General features: G+C 44.8%; 1 protein-coding gene across 1 annotated transcript in view; it reads right to left on the bottom strand.

Moving 5' to 3' along the window:
• Positions 1 to 8,897: 8,897 nt before the first annotated feature.
• The window catches only part of LOC120748542 (amine oxidase [flavin-containing] B-like), a 51,847-nt gene continuing 41,400 nt past the window's right edge, over positions 8,898 to 19,344 (bottom strand). The window contains exons 11-16 of the mRNA XM_040055008.1: positions 17,791 to 17,848; positions 16,759 to 16,856; positions 15,245 to 15,356; positions 13,591 to 13,653; positions 13,048 to 13,209; positions 8,898 to 10,455 (exon numbers count right to left, since the gene is read on the bottom strand). Of these exons, the coding sequence (XP_039910942.1) occupies positions 13,054 to 13,209; positions 13,591 to 13,653; positions 15,245 to 15,356; positions 16,759 to 16,856; positions 17,791 to 17,848 (487 nt within the window). The 3' untranslated portion in view covers positions 8,898 to 10,455; positions 13,048 to 13,053. The remainder of the gene's footprint in view (positions 10,456 to 13,047; positions 13,210 to 13,590; positions 13,654 to 15,244; positions 15,357 to 16,758; positions 16,857 to 17,790; positions 17,849 to 19,344) is intronic.

A 19,344-nucleotide genomic window follows, 5' to 3' on the forward strand; every position in this document is an offset into this window, starting at 1 on the left:
TAAATATTAAACAGCCAGGCATCCTTCTTAAACCAATTTTGAAACAGGATGGGACCGAGTTTATCACCACCGACAACTCCCCAAGCCAGCTGCCCACTGGTATTAAAGCTGTGAGGAAGAAGCACCAGAGAAACACCTCCTTCTTCTGGGGGAGAAGCAGAGCCCTCACCCAGGCTGGGGAGTGGGAAAGCCTTTGGACACCTTCCCTAACCAGGGAAATGCTCCAGCGCCCCAGTTTTTGGAGGAAGAGCTTTGCACTCCCTTGGCAGAAGTGGGAAATGTTCTGTCCTCTTCAAATACATGGTGAGGTGGGAGAGGCCGAGGTCCACACCAAGTGTGGGAACTAAATTGCATTGACACCCCTGGGGAATGGGAGAACCTTAGGTGAAAGGGCTGCTGGAAGTAAAACAAGGACCAGAGGAGTCAGGAGTAGCAAAGGGAGAAACCTGCCCCTGATGCTCCATAGTAGCAGTGAACAGTGAGCACATAGATCAGGCACTCCAAAATAAGCAAGTGGTGATGATACATGTGAGAAGATCTGCCTCTTTTTAATCAAGTTGCTGGGTTTGCTTACAGATAGCATAGCAGCTTTGCCCAAGCCCTGGGGATGGAAAAACACTCCTGTGAGACGCTCTCTCCTTTCTGGCCCACTCCCCTTGGCTGCAGCTCCTGCCTGCAAAGGTGACACAGTTGTTCCCTCCTGGCTGCCATCAACCAGCTCCTGGGGACAGGGACCCTGAACCAGGATGGGCACGAGGTGCAGAAGAGCCACTGGCTTGAGTTTTAGCTCCATCAGCCTAGCAAGGCTTTCCTTCCCTCATTACCTGCCTAGCCCACAACCTCCTGGCGTGGGAAGTGGCAACTCAAACCCCTCTGGTTGGAAACCTCTGTGTGACAGGTCTGGGAAGGGGCCAGCACCCCAAGGAAGCAGTGCCAGGCTGCAGGGGTTCCATGTTTTGGAACAGTGAACATGGATGTCCCCCAGGGACATGCTCAGTGGCCCCCCCAGTCATGCTCCTTGTGTGGGACAAGTCTGACCAGACACACCCAAGTTGCTAAAAAAATACATCCAGCCTCAAAATGGTGAGGGACAGGGTGGCCAGAGAGCTCCATGCCCCATTCCTGGGAGTGTTCAAGGTTTCCCTGGATGGAGCTCCAAGCAGCTTGCTTTTGTCAAAGGGAAATTGGAACAAGATGATCTTTAAGCTCCCTTCCGACCCAAAGCATTCTATTACTATGTGAAAATCCATTCTGAGGAAGCAAGAGGTTGCTGCCTTCACTTGGTCTCTCTGCTAGTCCTTCACCAGCAGTACTTTTCAATTCACATTTCATTCAGCCCCCAGGTTCATACTTGATCTCTTTTCCCAGGATCAAACATCCCCCCCAGTTACTGGGAAAATCAGCATTATATATTTGAACAAAAATACCGCCCAGGGTGATGCCAACACAGTCTGACACATCCCAACATCCAGGTTTCCCACCAGCTGGTTCCCATGTCCCACTGGCCAGGTTCTGATGCCTGACAGCAAGGCTTTCCTCAGCCAGAAACCATGCTGGGGTCAAGCTGGGCACTGGTTTTATGCTCTCTGCACAGAGTTCAGCTCCCAGCTCCAAACATGGAAAAACAGACAAACCAGAGAGTCCTCTACTGTGGAAACATGGCTGCAGTCAGTTCTCCTCCTTGTGGGCTGTTTTTCTCCTGCAACAGTCGCTTTTCACACACACAGACAGAAAGGATATTTCATCTTGGTGAAAATCCAGGAGGGGAAATCAAATGTGCTCTTTGTGAGTGAACTGTAACTTTTCTTTTCCCACTCAGCTCCTGCACTTGGCAACAAATGCTTCGGGCTCCAGCTGCAATTCCTATTCTGCTCTTTATTTGTAGCACTTGGCTTTACAGGTTCTGTTCCCTGCTCCTTGCTCTCTGTCTTGGTTTTTTTGACTCATCTTACATACCAGAGACAGAATAACCCAGGACACATAGAAGGAGCAGGGAAAAAAATTTCCCAAGTGAGAGCCCATTACAGATGAGAGGAGAGGGAAACTTTAGCAGTGGTGCTGGCACCTTGCTGGGTGCCAGAGGAGGTCAGCAGTGCCTTCAAGCCACACATCTCTTCTTCCAGAGTCCCAGGGATGTGGTGTTCCCTGGTCTATAATGAACAATTCAGACAGGGGCATGAATTTGCACTGCCTCTAACCTTATGAAGCACAAGAAAATATAAGACAGATGCCCTTTGCCATCTGTATCCTCCCACAGTTCTTCTTCATGAAATATGCCTGCCACTCACACTAGAAGAGGACAGCTGCCACTTGAGATGGGGTTGAAAATAAAGCAAAGGATGTAATGATTGCTTGTGCTGGCATTTGGACTTCCATAACCAGACCACTCACTTGAAAGCTCGTTGGATTATAGCCTGAGCCCCATCATTTTCATCAAAAGCTTGGTTAAATCCAGGACACCTGGCTGAATTCCAAAAGGCAGAGGCTGGCATTTGAGGAGGACTTCTGTCAGCAGACACCAGCTGCCGACAGCTGAGCTGAAGCAAGGCCAGCTCAGCAGCATGGCACAGCAGGGCTCAAGGCTGAAATGAAGGCTGTCATCTTCTGGGCTACCTCCTAGCAGTATTTTATCACCTCACAATAAAAAACGTGGCAGGAGCTTCACACTTTTGTTCTTAGAAAGGTCTCTGTGGGCATTTCTGCGCTGGTGTTTACCCTTCCTGTGGAACTCTGCAAGACAAGCACACTAAAGGAAAGTGATGCAAGTCCTCAGCTTTAAGAGGAAGCGGAGAAAGGCAGGCTCCATTCCTGCAGCCCCTGGCTCTGGCAGAACTCGGGGCAGTGAAATGGCTGAGGCACCACGTCCCTGTCAGCACCTCAAAACTTCCTCCAGAGGGGAACTCGAGTCCTTCCTCCTGCCTGGCAGCAAAAGGAGCTGCGAGAAAAGTGAGAGCACAGATCCTGAGTGCACCCGGGCATTCCCCTTCTCAAAGGTGGGAGTTTCTGTGGGGGCAATTTGCTTTGCAGAGATGGATAGAGGTGCTGGCCCAAATACGCACACTCAGAAAAATCGCTCTGGGCAAACTCCATCTCATAAAGAATTATTGGGAAATAATACAGTTCCTAATTTAGTTCAATATTCTTGTTCCACTTTGAATTGGCAAGTGGAGGCTGGAGTGATGTCTTCCCTTGATTTTGATTAAGTACAAGCATGAATTTCAATTGTTTAAGATAATGACTGCACAGCCCGATGGGACACCTCCCTGCCTCAGACCTGGAATAGAAGTTTCCACATCTGAAATGATAATGTAATTTCTGCTAAATGCAACACTGCTGTGCAAAGTGTTTCCTTACAGCTCGGAGCATATGCAAATTGGGCACAGCCTGAGGGCTGACAAGGATGCCTCAGTGCATTATTGATAAGTTTCCTTTTCCCTGCTCCTTCCCAGCCAAGCACCGGGGCATATTCAAGTGCAGTGTTAAATCCCTGTAGGCAGAGGGGCAAACAGAGCCACTTGACAAACCAAATCGTCCAAAGGCTGGTGTTTCTGCTGGGTACCACTTCTTGGAGCCTCTGCTGCTGCAGGGAAATTGCACTCAGAGACACTCCCCCTGCCAGAGATACTCCTGAGGTTCACTGACATTATGCCCTTGGGCAGATGAGGCTGGTCTGTGCTTGCTCAGCCCCTTTCTGCTGTAGGGAAGATGAATGGATCACTTAGATTTGGATGAGGTTTTTCTCCCCCACAAAGCTGGAGAGATGGTGGGAAGGAGTCTGCAGAGCCTGTAGGTATTAGTGTAGGTGAGCTGGACGGTTATGGATTATTTTTTTAGGGCCGTTCTGCTAAGAAAGGATTAGAAACACTGCTACCATAAAATTCACTGTGCACACAGCAAAAACCAGCCCTGGAAGAAAGCTGATACCATTTACTTCTAAATTAGAAATGGCATCTCACCTTCTGCCAAAACACAGGGTAGGGTGAGACCAGCCTGGACCCAAAACAACTTGGTTTGCCTCTTTCAGCAGTGCCAGGAAGAATGGAAAACTGGGATGAGCCAGCATGGCACTGGACACAGCCCCAGTGGATGAAGCAGTATGTGTTTCACGGGTGTTTTGACAACAGGATAGACATGGACCTGCTGGAGTGGGTCCAGGGGAGTGTCCCAGAGCTGAGCACAGGACTGGAGCACCTCCCCTGGAAGAACAGGTTGAGGGAATTGGGGCTGTTCAGCCTGGGGAAGAGAAAGCTCTGGGGAGACCTCAGCTACTGTGGCGGTGCAAAAATTGTTTTATTAGGCTTTTATAAGAAGTTTCATGTTATGGTTCAATTCACTGTATCCCCAGTTCTGTAACCCTTTTGTGTTTTCTGTATAATAAGGTGTTTTGCATCAGTCCTCCCACTCCTCACCTGACTTGGAACATCCCCTCTGCCTCCCCCCCCTGTTCTGGGGCAGCTTGTCTATCACTTTGGGGTCCCTCCCAGATTGCAAAATCTCAGGGAGGGGGCTTCAGGTGATAGATCCCCCGGGGGGAATCCTTTTCCTCTAGAGGTGGTTGGTCCAAGGCTTGGGGGTGGGCACACCTTGTTACCCCCTGAATCCCCTGATTTGTTGTCTTGTTGTATCCTCCCTGGAACCCCTCCCCCAGATATAAGGTGGAGGAGGGAGATTCAAACTCTCTCGCTCCCTGGGCTCTCTGGCCTGCGGTTTGGACCAGCTGTGGACTTCCCACAGCTGGGCCTGAATAAACATCTTTTAACCTGCTAAGCTGAGAGCCATCCATTTCTGCTCCCACCGCTGTCACGACACTATTTAGTCCAGCTGCTGCTGCGAAGCAGAGCCAGCAGGTGAAGATAGCCTGCGTGCCCATCCGAACTGGAACATCTTGTGGCTGTGCAGATCTGAGCCAGCCGGAGTCCGGCATCCGCCTGGTGCGGGACAGACACAGCAACAAGAGGTACCTTCCAGTAGTTAAAAGGGCTGAGACTTTTTAGCAGGGCTTGTTGTGATAGAGCAAAGGGGTTAAAACTAAAAGAAAAGAGATTTAGATTAGATATAAGGTGAAACAATGGAACTGGTTGCCCAGAGAAGTTGTAGATGACCCATTCCTGGAAATGTTCAAGACCAGGCTGGATGGGGCTCTGAGCACCCTGGTCTAGTTGAAGATGTCCCTGCCCATGGCAGGGGTTTTGAATAAATGACCTAGAAAGATCCCCTTTCTACAGCCCCTCCAACCCAAACTAGTCTATGATTATTCTTTGAATTATTTTTTGAGTTTTTTCTAGCCTAGCTTCAGAACAGCTTATGACTACTGACTGTACAAATCATGCACACTAAAATCAACTTCCAAAGCCTCTTACTCAGGTGTATTTTTTTACAGCTTATCTTGGCACTCAGCTGCTAACTGAAGGCTTTTCTAGCAAACTCTGCTAATATTATGACTAGAATATCATGGCTCTGTTTCCAATGACAAACAAATTCGTCTATAGCCTGCCTGAGTAAAGGGCAGCTGTGAGTTAGCACATTATGAGTGCAGCTACCTATTAGCATGCAACACTTTAACTTGCAGCCTGTTAGACTCACAGAGCCCACATCCATCCCTGGTGCATTTCTTCAAAGCGAAACGCCCCAAGAAGCGCCTAATTGCCATCAGCACCTGTTGGGAGGTAGAAGCTGCCCAGTTTGGTGCCCAAAGATCATCTGTGCCACAGGGCAGGGCTGGTTTTGGACACATTTCCCTTGGGTCTCTGGAAGAGCTGCTTTCTTTTGGGGCAGCAGCTGGAGGCTGAACAAGGTGCCCTCGAATGTCTGAGAGGCACAAGGCTACTGAGTTTTGGCTCATGAATTGCCCTCCAGGTGGGTGAATATGTGCTGTTTGCAGAAAAAGTGAGGTGCAAGTAAATTCCATCCAATAACTGAATTTCAAAATCCCACCCACCCCTCCTACATGGACACAGAGAGAGAAGGACACGTCCACAGAAGTCCTGCAGTACCTGCATGAGTTGAAATTCCAGATAAGGAGCTCCCTTCCACACCCATACCACAGAGCAAGACCAGCCTGCGAAAAATTCTGTGTTTTTCTAGCAGATACCAAATTGTACTTTGGTTCTACCTTCTGAGGCCATTTTTGCCTATCATTCTTGGATTTTTTTTTTTTTTTTTTTTTTTTTTTTCCTGAGGCAATTCCACAGGCTCAGGGAGAATTTATCCTGTCTTGAGCCAGAAGGCAAAACTCATCAGTCCCTCCAACATTTTGGGATTTGCTCCAGATGAGCAATTGGTATAATTACACAAGCCCAGAAGAAAAAATTATCCTCAGCTCTTGTAGTAGCACTGAGTTTTGCATGATTTAGCCAAATAATTTGCACACACATCCTATCCTCTTATAAACAATGAGTGGGATTTATAATTGGTTTCTCACGAAATCATATTTGTATCTTTTATACATGTTAAACAAAATGGATTTCTTCTGTATTCATCTGTCCACATTAATTTTCTGTATGCTGGACTGATGGAAATAATGAAGTACCCCTTGGCTGACACAGTCTCTTTGGAATGCACACCGAAAGCTTTGTAAATAACTAAATTAATAATAATACCATTTCAGTTATGTCCTCTGGGATGCTCCAGGATATGTCTGAACAAAGGGTTAAAGAGATAGGTCAAATCTGACTCCACTTTCCAGCCCTCACCTCTGTGATTCACATATTTAACTATTTAAGAACTATCATTAAAATTCACATCTATCACACAACCTGCACTCACATCAACAAAACCAACCAAAGCAAGACAAAACTTCCCCACCAAAAAAATCAAAATAACATCATCACAACAAGGAATAAAAATTGGCAATTCACACAAACCCCACCCCTTGTGCCTTCACCACAATTACAGCAAAAATTCACCATGAACATTCTACTCTCTAACACTGTTCAGACCATGTTTTGCCCAAACTTTCCCAGTTACCATCCTTGTCTCGAAATCCTCATGATCCCAGGTTTCAGCACCAAAAAGACCGTGGGGGGTTGAGCCTGGCTGGATGCCAGACACCCACCAAAGCCACTCTCACTGCCTTCCTCCACTGGACAGGGAAAAGAAAATATAATAGTTCATGAGTCAAGATAAGGTCAGGGAGAGATCACACATCAAATACTGTGATGAGCAAAACAGGCTGAACTTGGAGATATTAGTTGAACTTATTAGCGACTAAACCAGAGCAGGAAAAGGAGAAGTAAAAATAAATTGTAAAAACTACTTCCTCCCATCCCTCCCTCCTTCCCAGCTCTCCCTCCTCCCCCCAGTGGCACAGGAGATGGGGAATGGGGGTTCTGGTCAGTTCATCACATGCTGCTCCTGCCACTGCCCAGGGAGAGGAGTCCTTCCCCTGCTCCAGTGGGGGATCCCTCCCACGGGAGACAGCTCTCCATGAGCTTCTGCAATGGGAGTCCATCCCACAGGCAACAGTTCTCCATAAACTGCTTCACTGTGGGTTATTCTTCCTTGGGGTCAGTCCCTCAGGCACAGCCTGCTCCAGTGTGGGTCCCCCACAGGGTCACAGGTCCTGCCAGGAAAGCTGCCCCAGGGTGGGCTCCTCTCTGCACAAGTCTGCAGGTCCCTGCCAGGACCCTGCTCCAGCACAGGCCTCCCAGGGGTTCACAGCCTCCTCTCAGCATCCCCGTGCTCCATTTGGGGTCTCCTCCACGGACTGCAGGTGGATCTCTGCCCCCTGTGCCCTCCACGGGCTGCAGGGGCACAGCCACCCCAGCACGGTCTCACCGGGGGCTGCAGGGGAATCTCAGCTCCAGCCCCTGCAGCAGCTCCTGCCCCTGGCTCTGCACTGACCTTGGTGTCTGCAGGGCTGCTGCTCTCACGTCTGCTCACCCTGCTCTTCTCTGGCTGCCACTACATCTGCACAATGACTTTTTTCCTTCTTGAAGTTGTTATCCCAGAGGGGTTACTGTCTTTTCTAGCTGGTCCAGCCCTGGCCAGCAGCAGATCCATCCTGGAGCCATCAGGGAATGGCTCTGCTGGACATGGGGGAAGCTTCCAGCAGCTTCTCACAGAAATGACCCCAGGAGACCCCCTGCCACCAAAACCTGGCCACACAAACCCAATACAGCAGCAATGCTTTAGAGCCATAACCACTTGCTGGCTGCTTTGAGAGCTGTGAAACGCGTTGCTGGTTCTGACACGTTTCTTAGGGGACAGACGCTTTAGAAAGTGTGAAGGATTAGTTGAGGGTGTTTGCTTTCATTGTGTTTGTGCTCCTTTATAACTTGTAATGCTGGAAGTTAAGCTTATATAAAGAGCACTGCACACTTTAGATGTCTTTCACATGGATGGTTGCACTTTCTCCAGTATTCATGGCCAACAGTTCTTGAAGCACAGGTCCCTTCCTAGTAGTGCATTTGTTCTTCAGTTCCATTATCTCTAGCACTGACACTGAGCTAGTGGGTGAAATGAAATGATTTTGGTCTCTCTTTGCTTCTAGGGCTTTTATGTTTACATCACACAGTATTCGGTACAAGGTCTGTTTTTATTTCTTCTTATGTTCAGTTTGAAGCCACCTGCCCTATAGAAGTAAAAACTAATCCTTACGTGTAAGAAAGGTGCTCATCTATACTACTACCAAACGTGGTTAGATTTTTTTTTTTTTATGACTTTGTATTTAAGAGGTTGAGTGGGATTTTTTTACACTCTTTGGGGGAGTTGCTTGGGTAGTTTTTTGTTTTTTTCTTTTATACTCTGCTTTTCTTTACAGAGCTTTCTTTACTAAGAAAAGCCGAAGGAACCTCACAGGTTTCAGTATGAAATGCCAATTCCCGTGTCAGTAAGCAATACCATTACAACCAGGTCAAAAGGGGCTTCCACAAAAGAAAAGCCTCAAACAACACATGTGACATGACAATATTTATTGATTCTAATTGGGGTTAAAAAAATTTCACAGCTGTCAGATAAAAACATCTGCAGAGTCTATCGAAAAGGGAGCTGAAGAAGGAAACCAAGGGAGACAGTCACCACAGAGGCACTTTAGAAAATGCTACGGTTATAAAAGGCACAAATTCATCACACACACAGCATAGATATATTCCTGCAAAGTGAAGTCACTCTTTTTTTGATTTTTTTTTTTTTCCAAAACACAGAGGCAGGCACCACTGAGCACTGACCTGCACATGACCACAGCAGACACGCTACAAGCGGCAGTCTATGACAACGCCTAAAGGAATTCACTGGAGAGACGCTTGGAAAAGCCAGGCTGCTTTGGCCGTCTCATTTTTACAACCTGTTCTTCAACAGAAGGAAGATCAAGGCGATCTTAAGGTGGTGGAGATGGCAGAGGGAAAGTTAGTTCATTTGAACACAGGTCAGGTTTATTTGTGAGCGTTTGTCACCCGTGGTTTGAGGGGGGTTGCTTCTTGCCCAAGAGCAGTGGCAGGTCTGTTATTTAATCTTGGATCCCTAGTACTTCTGGAGGTCATACTACTCTTTCAGCCTCAAAAATATTACTTTTTCATGTCTCAAAAACAGGGGGAAAAAAAATCTTAAAATTTCTGCACATCTGTAAAGCCTGCTTCAGTGAAACAACGGGCCCACTGCGGACACAGAAAGATTTCTTTAAGCCCCATAGTTTCATGTCCAGGCCATGGGTTCCAGTAATGGGCAATGCTCAGAGAGGGACTTAATTACTTGATTAATGTCGTGGTATTGAGAGCAGATATGCTGTTTGGAATCAAGATCTGCACCAGGTGAAAAAAATGCACAAATTAAAGGGAAGACAATGGGGCTGCCTCAGATTGCACACATCCTTGTTACTGTTGAGTAGTTTGTACAATTAGATTTCAAGTACTTTGGTTGACACAGATTTCTACGCCATGACCCGTCATTCCTTGCAACGTACAGTGGCTACCAGAAAAGTGTACAAGAAAGTAAATGTCTTTTTTTTTTTTTTTTTTTTTTTGTAAACTCTTAAGAGCATTACAAAATATGCGTGGTAACACAGTTCAGTTCATAAGAGACAAGAACAATTATTCCCGTGGTTGTTCCTACAGTACATTTTACAACGCTGGTAAACTCTTGGAACTTTCATGATAGCAGTTGTCTCATCAAATCTGTTAATAAAATAAGAATACAGCACGACTCGTTATCCATTAAAACAGACTTCATTCCTCTCTTCAAAGGGTTGGCATGAATTTCAATTTCAAAAAATGTAAGCCAGTGCTAACAGTTCCCTCTACCCACAGGGAAGCAGCTTGATTCTCTACCTCCACTTGTCAATTCCCTCATCACGCCGGCATCCACGTACACAAGGTGCCATGTGTTCCTTTCGTGTGGAAAATGTTGAGAGAACAGCGGCAAATCCTTTTTTAAATCCCACAGTGGTGGTAAGGTCCACAGCACAATCATGGCAAGACACGGCTGTAAAGACAGAGAGAGCTTTCCCAAAGCTTTGGCAGTCTGCAAGGAAGAGGACAGAGACTTTAGAGTGCTAATAGAGATGTCACAATTCAGACCTCCCAGCTCCAACCACATTTGATTAGAAATCTCAGGGAATTCAAATTCATTTTGAGACTCCCTGTCTCACCTACTTCAGTTGTGGCAGAATAAGATGAGAAATGCTTTGTGGGATTGCTTTATTTATTTTCCATCTTTCTTTCACTTTGAAACTAAGAATAAGAAAGGTTTATAAGTATAGAAAATTTTCTTTTCTTTTTTTTAATTGGCCAACCTCATGAAAGGCTTAGGTTATGAGTCAGTTCAGTTCTAACTACCTATTTTCTGGTCTTGACTGGAATTTCTCCCCCTGTGGCACACAACACAATCTTGTTAAACTGAGAAAAACTTCTGCCAGATTCAGGAGCAAACAAGACAGAAATGTATTTTGGATGTGAATAAAACCGATTTATCCTCATTAGTTTCATGAATTTGCTCCCCTTCAGAGAATGTGGAGTATTTCTAGGGCAGAAGCAGGAACCTGAATTCCAAACGGTTTTGGCAGAAAAACCATCTGCAAATGCAGCAACTCTTTATATGTAACACATGTATTCACTGTCTAGCACTTACAAATATTGGGGCCAGGACTTCAAAAATGTCTTCCCAAATTTAGGTTCCTCTGCTTATTTCTGGCCTGAGGACTGTGTGAGCTGCAAAATATCTGAGCTTCCCGTTCAGCTTTCTGTTCCTAATTCATTTAGTAAATAAATCACAGGGAGAGAAAGCCACGTAGGAGCTCTCTGCAGTAGGCAAATGTCCCAGCAAATTAGAGCTCGATGCGATACAACGAGAGAGGCCATATGTACTCTGCTGCACTCCTCTTCTGCCTTAAAGATCTTTATGCCTGAAAAGTTCCCCCATGCATTTTAAAAGGCTGTTATGAGGCTATTCAATTGTGATAAAATCCAAGCTGCCGCTACAAGATGCTGTTTAACTGGCACATCAAGTTAAAAAGAACAAAACCTAAGGGCCAGAAAGCGAGGTGCTGCTCACAAATGTTACAGCTTTCCAAGCAGTTCAGTAAATTTCCACGGGACTATTTGGAGAATGAAGCACTGCTCTGCACAAGCAAGATCAGATGTTAGCCCAAAAAGTGTGCCTGAGACTGGTGATGGAGCTCCTCCACCGTCTGCTCACACCAGTTGCTGAATTTATTGCTACACTTCCCTCCATGGCTCTTTACTGCAATCCAGTATTTTTTACATATAAATTGCTACTGGTCGAAGGGGGAAGCGCAGCAAACAGGCCCTGAAAAATTCCAGACAGCTCCAACTTCATGTGCACCATGAGATCTTGTTCTCATCCATGTTCCTCTCTTCCTGTTTCATCTTGTGCACAGGTAACACAGCAGAAATGTCTAGAACAAGGTACCAACAGGTAGGCACTGAGGTTTTGGTGGGTGTATTGTTTTCCTTCTCCCCTCGCTCCTGCATAGTGCCTTCTTTATATCTTCTCTTTTTTTTTTTTCTTTTCCCCATAGTTTGAACAGTACCAAGCTAAGGAGAGCAGAAGCACTTGCATGTGACTCTCGAATCCACAGTTCTCATTGATTTCTCTATCATTTAGATCCCTGATTTGTTATCAAAAGTGCACAGTCAGTGCAGAAGTGGACATGCTAATCCCATCAGTATGGCTGTTAGGAAAGACCAAAACTCTGAATCAGCAAATCTGTGTTCAGCATGAAGCAAGAGTTTGGGGGCAGATAAGTTGCTGGGGTGTTTCGGCTTGGTTGTTTTGGTTTTATTTTGTTTGTTTAATGCTAACACTACATTTTCAAACCCATTGTGCCCTTGCAGGCACAAGAGACAGCCTCAAGGTGCCCACAGGGACAGACTCCACTGGGTGCCAGGCTGTTGTGAGCATGTCTGGGGAGGCTGAAATTCTGCCAAACAGAGCAGAACTATTGTCCTTTAGCTCACATAAATGCCACTGGAAATGCCAGCATCCTATGGCTGCACTTGCATAGCTCAGATGGACGAATTTAGCCTGGCTCGTCCCTTAGATGCTCCCTGGGCTCTGGATATCTGGGTAAGAAATAAAAACACTAACAGTTTCTTACCAGTAATTGGCATGAACTGTCTGATTATTCTGTAAGCTGTGGATTTCTTTTCTCAGTCTACCACACAGGAAGGCAGAAATCCTTTGTTTACCACTAGAGATTTTGTTGTACAGTACAGTACAAATAGGGCCTGTGGAGACTTGAAGTTCAAGGTCTGGTTCTGACATAAGAGTAAAGCCAAGCAGAAATCTCATCAGAATAGACTTTAAAGAGGTATTTTGTCACTTCTGTCCTGAGAAGTGGATCAAAATCTCAACGTGATACAGTTGGCACCCCAGAAATTCAACAACCAAAAAAGTTACTGCTAGAAGTAGAACAGGACTCTAGGGGCTCTTTTTCAATATGAATCCCTTTATTATATCCCTTTCCTTCCAGACTATTTTCTCTACCACTTTCACCTCTTCCTCAGATTTTGGAGGCAGAAAAGCACATGACAAAATAAAACCTCTGAAAAAAAAAGAGAAAAAACCCTCAATTGTGAGGCTTTGAGTTTGCACCTTTTTTCAGTTTCGAACCAGAAGTCCCTTTTTGTAGGCAAATATCCCAGCTGCAGCCACAGAGGTGAGGAAAGTGGAAAATCCAATCAGCTTTAGCAGTCCTGGCACAGATGGCAAGTTCCTCTCCCAGAAGGTTGTAGTGATGGGCAAAGCTGGCACATCCTGTGGGGAGAGCATCCATTTATCCACATAACATCTCCACTGTGAGAGGAGGGATATAAATCGAGATATTTATATAACTGAAGCAGTTCTATCTTATCAAGAAGCAGTATATCTGGATTTTCTGCTCAGATAAAGGGAAGAACACAGACATGGAAAGGATTCACAGTCCAGTAAAGAAGCTCTTTCCAATCCTGCCTTAGAGACTCGCCAGATGGGTTTCTATCCTCTTCCTTTTTTAGGGAAGGGCAATTTTGGAAAATAAGGGAAAGTTTATTGTGGCCTGATTTAGTGAACTTACATAAAAATAGACAAAAAAAAAAAAATTATCAGCAAAACAGCAGAAAAAAAAACACAACCCATTTTATCTACATAAATACTTACAACTGATTCAGGTTCTGGCTTCCAAATGTCAGTGTCTGGGATTTTCCTCATAGCAAACAGTATCTGAAAATAAATAACATTCTCAATAAGTACCATTGATTCTTCAAGACAGAAAAAAAAACAAACCAAACCCAACAAAAAAGCTGGCTTCAATTGTTGTTTAAAAATGGCATGATGACTGAGCACATGAATCACAGTGTATTCAAATTTCAGAACAAAACTCAACCTTTCAGAACTTATTTCTGGGGAAGCCTGATATTTAATAAGACTCTCCTCCTCGTGGAACATAGTAAAAGAAAAATCTCTTTTTAGCCCATGCAAGATATTGGAATCTGGCCAGTCCCAGGGGAACAGGATAGTGTGATTATGACTAAGAGTTAAGCAGATACTCATGGCAAAGCGAGGCATGAAGACACCAGCTACAAGGAACAGCTTGTTTTGCAAATGTTATCATGATGTAGGAAGAGGAACAGCATCCTGGGAGTGATGAGAAACCACTATTTTCAGCCTGAGAAAAGCAAAACTAAAACAAAAACCTTCACAACGGGAAAGTTATCATTCAAACACCAAAGATAGCAGAGATCAGTAGGATAGAAAAGACTATTTGAAATTATATTCAGGGAAGACAGCAATATTAGCTTTTTCTACAGTGAAATAAAAAGGAGATGGTGATAATAACGTTTTTTCTATTTCAGGCCCTTCTAGATTTAAGATTTAACGTCTTTCACGAGGGGCTTTTAGTGTAGACAAGATTCATGGACCTTGTCAACTCTTCAATGCAGGAGAGTGAGAAGCACTGAATTTTCAACATGTTTTGCTTTCATAAAGGAGGAAATGAAAACATCAAACTTTTTACCAGTCAAGTGCATTTATCTACTCCTCTGCTGAGGCCCATGAAGGCTCTGCTGTAATGTCCTTACATCAGAGAGATCATGAGGCCTCTGGAACTTTTCAGGAGCACCTTAGGTATAACTTCCTCAAACGGGATAAATTTATGAACAATTTATGAACAATGATCTCTGTCCCTCGGGGCAGGGATATGGGCTAGATGAACTCACCACATTCCTTCTAGGACAATTTGTGTTCCTTGACCAGTTTTTAGCCACAAGGTTCCCTTCATCTCATACAACAAAGATTAAATTTCTTGTGCTGCTCCATAAACTGTAATGTTCCTGAAAATACTTGGGGAATTGGGATTTTCTCAGAAGAAAAATATCTAGGTCCTTGGTTAGTGACTCTGTGTCAAGGCTGTCTCAGTGGAACATCACTGTTGGAAATATTGAGGAAGGGCCTGGTTTGGTGTGCAGAGCTGCAGGACTGAGCTGTTCCCATGCTCTGACAGCCAGGATCCCCCAGCACGATTAACAGATTTGGGAGAAAAATGACTGGGGGAGAATTTGGGACTTCCGTTAAAAAAGAAAGAATTTAATCCTAGAAACAAGGGGAGAGTTTGACAAAATAGTCAGAGCCCTTCCTGACTTTCCAAATCTAAGTGCAAAACCCTCATCCTTTTTGAAGTCAATTCCCTTTGCAGGGATTTGCATCAAGATTCAGAACGCCTGAAGCTGTCAACACTCAGCTCTCATTTCCCCTCCAACCACAAGACCTTTCATTTTCCAGAGGACATTTCACAGTGTCCCCTGAGCATCTGTACCTCTCTGGCTGCTCTTTCTCCAGCCTGGACAGCCCCCTCCATGTATCCACTCCACTCTGTGGCTGTCTCTGTGCCAGCAAAATAGATCCTGCCAACGGGTTGCCGAATGATCCTGGAGGGGGACAAGCAAAAAGTCACATCAGCTGTATCAAGAAAGAACTGAAATAGCTGGGTTAATGCTGGGATAAAAGTGTTTTAAATGACAGCAAGCCCTTGAAGATAATAGCACTGGGTGAGTGGAGCTGGAGGATGAGTCTGGGTTGCATTTAATTTCTTACAGTGAACACACAAGTGTTCACATTTTTTTAAATGTTAACACTGTTCATAGGTGAAAATTACAACTACAGGTGAAAAGGAAAACTATTTTGAGATGAGACTTACACTATCTCACAGTTCCAGCCTGTGGCATAAGTACCAATGCCAGCCATTACTGGCACAGCGCAGCATTCTGAAATATATCCCCATAATATTTGAAGCAATAAGTAAATAAACAAAAAGCATAATTTTACCTCTGTTTTTTGCCAGAATCTGCAATAATTATAATTTTAATTACTTCAAATACTAAGGCCTGTTGCTAGAGGACATGAAAAGAATTCTACTTACACAGCCAAGTTCAGAGCAAAAAGAAGGGAAGTTTATTTATTTGACCTCGCTTATATACATTTTGGACAATGACCAGGGATTGGAGAATAAAGTTGCCACCTCTCCACCCCACTGGCCAGACTAGAAGTCCATCAACTGTCCCTCATCAAAGAGGAATACAAAAACAATCACTTTGTTTATGTTACAATTGTGAGAAGACTCCACTACAAGAATGTAAACATCAGAAGATGAAAAGAATATGGCAACAAAGGCCTCCATAAGCTCTTTGTTATGACTGCTTTATTGCTCTAAGTTACTTTTAAATTATAACAACATAAACTTCAAAAGTATGGCTCTTCTACCACATTAAAACCTGTGTATCTAAATCCAATCACCAGACTGAAGTAAGTCCTTTTCTTCCTGGTAAATCTTATTTTCATGTAAAAACTTAAGTGGGAGAGGACTGTATATAATAACACACTGATCACTATATTAAGCTTTCACTGCTAAAAAGAAAGGAATGGTCCAAAGAAATCACTCCTTACCATCAATGTCAGCAAGAACTAACTCTCTGTCAGTATTTTTAAACCATCAGCTAAAGGTGTGCTTGAAATGGTTACACTGATCTCAAATACCCAAAGCCATTTTTGTAGGCAGACTATGGAAGCTCCCCAACTCCCTTCCCAGAACCTCCTCAGCTGAACTCACCAAATAACAGGAGTGGATAAAAAACCCCTAATGATACTCTACTCATCCATCATAAAGCCCAGTGGAGACAAGTGGAAGGTTATCCCATCCATTTAAAACATCCCCCAGTGATCTTAAAGGTATAAAGCGAACAGTGACAGAAAATTTATGGCCCTTTCTGAGGATATTTATTAACTTGGTCTTATCTTAACCACTCCAAAGCCCACTATAAATAGGCACTGTACCTTCCATACTGAGTCATTATGCCTGGTGGGAAGTAGGCTGTGTAGCAGCCCCCAGAATACTGCTCTTCACACCAGTTCTTCTCTTCGTAATGCACGGGCTGTAAAACAGAGATTAATTCACTCAGGGAAAGGACAAAGTCTCGAGGAAGTCAGTAACAGAACTGAGGAGAGAGCAGAGAAGAACAGCTCATCATTTGTTGCATGTCAACGTCTGACAAGATGAGCACATTTAACAAGTCTCTTAATGCAGCATGAATGCAACACAATAAGATCTAGGTTTTTTAAAAAAATAGGAATACACTGTCTAAAAAACTACTTAATCTGGCCATTGTAAAGCATAAAGCATAATCCTCTTAATCTGTCAACGTTAATTTATGCTTTGTGCACAAATTTATGCTTTGAGCCATGTAAGGCAAATTTAACCTCCAGTGTATACATTTGTAATACTTGTAATGTGTACATTGGGTACAAATATACACTGTTAAAAATGCAGAGTGTGGCACTTGCATGGTTCTGTGTACAACATCGCCGTGTTGAAAGTTATGTGTTCTCCAGATTGGTGTCTACAACTTTTTACCCTGTAAAACTCTTCTTAAAAGTAGAAGCAGCGTTAATCACACAATCTAACAGTGAGATCACACAAATCCCAGCAGTCATTTACCTCTACAGGGAAGAGAAGGCAAGGGAAAGGCAAAAGAAAAACAACCCAATGCGTGCAGCAGTGGATCTTAACAACTGGGAAGACAGAAGACAACATGGACAGAGAGGGAAAGCAAGCCTGTCATGTGTGACAGCAGCTGAGGTTTATGGTGGCAAGCACTGAGAATCCCACCCCTGGAGCTGGACAAGAATGTATCAACAAAAACATCTTTTAATGTTTCGTTCATGTTCATAAAGCTCGTTTTTATCCTCATGTCAAACCCAATGCAAGACTTCCCAGAATCTTCTCTCCACTCCTCCAGTGAGGGCAGCAAGCGCTCCCATAGCAGGGACCTTCTCCAAAGGTACCTTTTCCAGAAATTTTGTGCTTACGTGTAAAGCTTCCTCTGACCCCAGGACCTTTGCATAGAGCTCACACAGCCTCGTCTTCCTGCAAGAGAAAAGCAACAGAGAACACTTCAGTGTGAGGAAAGAGAAAACAAATCACTTCTAATATACCCTACTTCTACGAGGACAAGCGTTGTATCTGCTTGAATTTGAGGTTCCAAATTTTTAGGATCTATCCCAATTCGTCAGCCTCTGGATCACTAGAAATAACCCAAACTCCTGTGCTGCATAAGTGCTAGATTCCCAGTATCTTTGCAAGCTGTTCTCTTAAGATAACTCCAGCAGACCAAACCCTCCAATTATCCAAATGATCTCCAGGCTGTCAGGAAAAAAAAGTAGTAAGGCACTGCACTTTTTGTCTCGGCACATAGTCTAACTTAGAGTTTGTTCCAACAAAGATGCAGGTCTCAATATACTGCAGCTCTCAGGGAATCAGTACTTAATTTCTGTTCATATAAAACTTCCTCCTGTTTTAAGTTTAGGAGTCTATAAATCATTGAATACACTTCATTCTGTAGCAAACCTCAAGTGCAATTAAGTTTGTTCCTACAAGCCCTTGGGTCTTACTCTGAGCCACGCTGCACCAATTCCCAAAAGCAAGAAGATTAGGATGAAATAACAATTCTGGAAAACAAACACAGCTCTGGATAGACATTTACTTCTGGAAGAAAATCCAGTGCTCCACAAAAAGCTGGGCACAGAGACACAGGAGTCCCAACTCTGTGACTGTGAGGGCTGTTCAGCTATAGCAGCATGTGAGGAAACCACACGTAACTGCTCCAAGAGCAACCCAGCTCGACAGGAGCCCAGCTGTACCCATGAGCAGCTGAACTCAAAGCTATGGAAAGAGGATAAAGAGAAACAGGATGGCTTGAAGAGCCTTGAAGGTGTCCTCACATGCAGGTTGGAGCTTGAGCAAGAAAGTGAAGGTTGCTACAGTTCAGGAAGAGCCGTGGCACTGGGGTGCTTTGATGCTGGCAGGGGTCAAGCCCAGCAGCAGCAGGGGAAGGAAAGAGCCCCTTCCTTTTGCCCTGGGGCAGAGGACAAGGGTCAGCCTGCTTCAGGAGCAGTGAGGGGCCAGGAAGGCTCAGAGAGCTCCAGGACCTGAATATGAACATTCCTCTGCATTCAGTGGTGACACAAAGCCAACAACAGCCGAAAGGAAAAGGGTGACTTCCCAATTCCTCCAGAAGGGAGGTGAGCACTGTGCCCTGCAGACCAGCAGCACCTACCCAGTGTCTGAACAGAACAAAGCCATTACAACAGCAGGATGCAGCCCAGCCTCTGCTGAGGTCTGCCCACCAGCTCTTCACAAATGCCATCAACTCCTCCTTTCAGGGCAAGTCAGAAACACCACAGGGCTCCACAGGAAAGTGAGTTATCACCTTGGGACCCATCTGCTTCTGCTCCTCCCAGCACCACGGCAGGGAGGAGAAAGACCCCTCTAGACCTGCCTGTGCCCTGCCCTTTTCCCACAATCACTTGCAGACCCTCCAGGGAGCCTGGAGATGGCATACCAGTGACAGGTAGGTATTGTCA

This window comes from Hirundo rustica, chromosome 2 (assembly GCF_015227805.2).
Source record: "Hirundo rustica isolate bHirRus1 chromosome 2, bHirRus1.pri.v3, whole genome shotgun sequence".
NCBI classification, from domain to species: domain Eukaryota; kingdom Metazoa; phylum Chordata; class Aves; order Passeriformes; family Hirundinidae; genus Hirundo; species Hirundo rustica.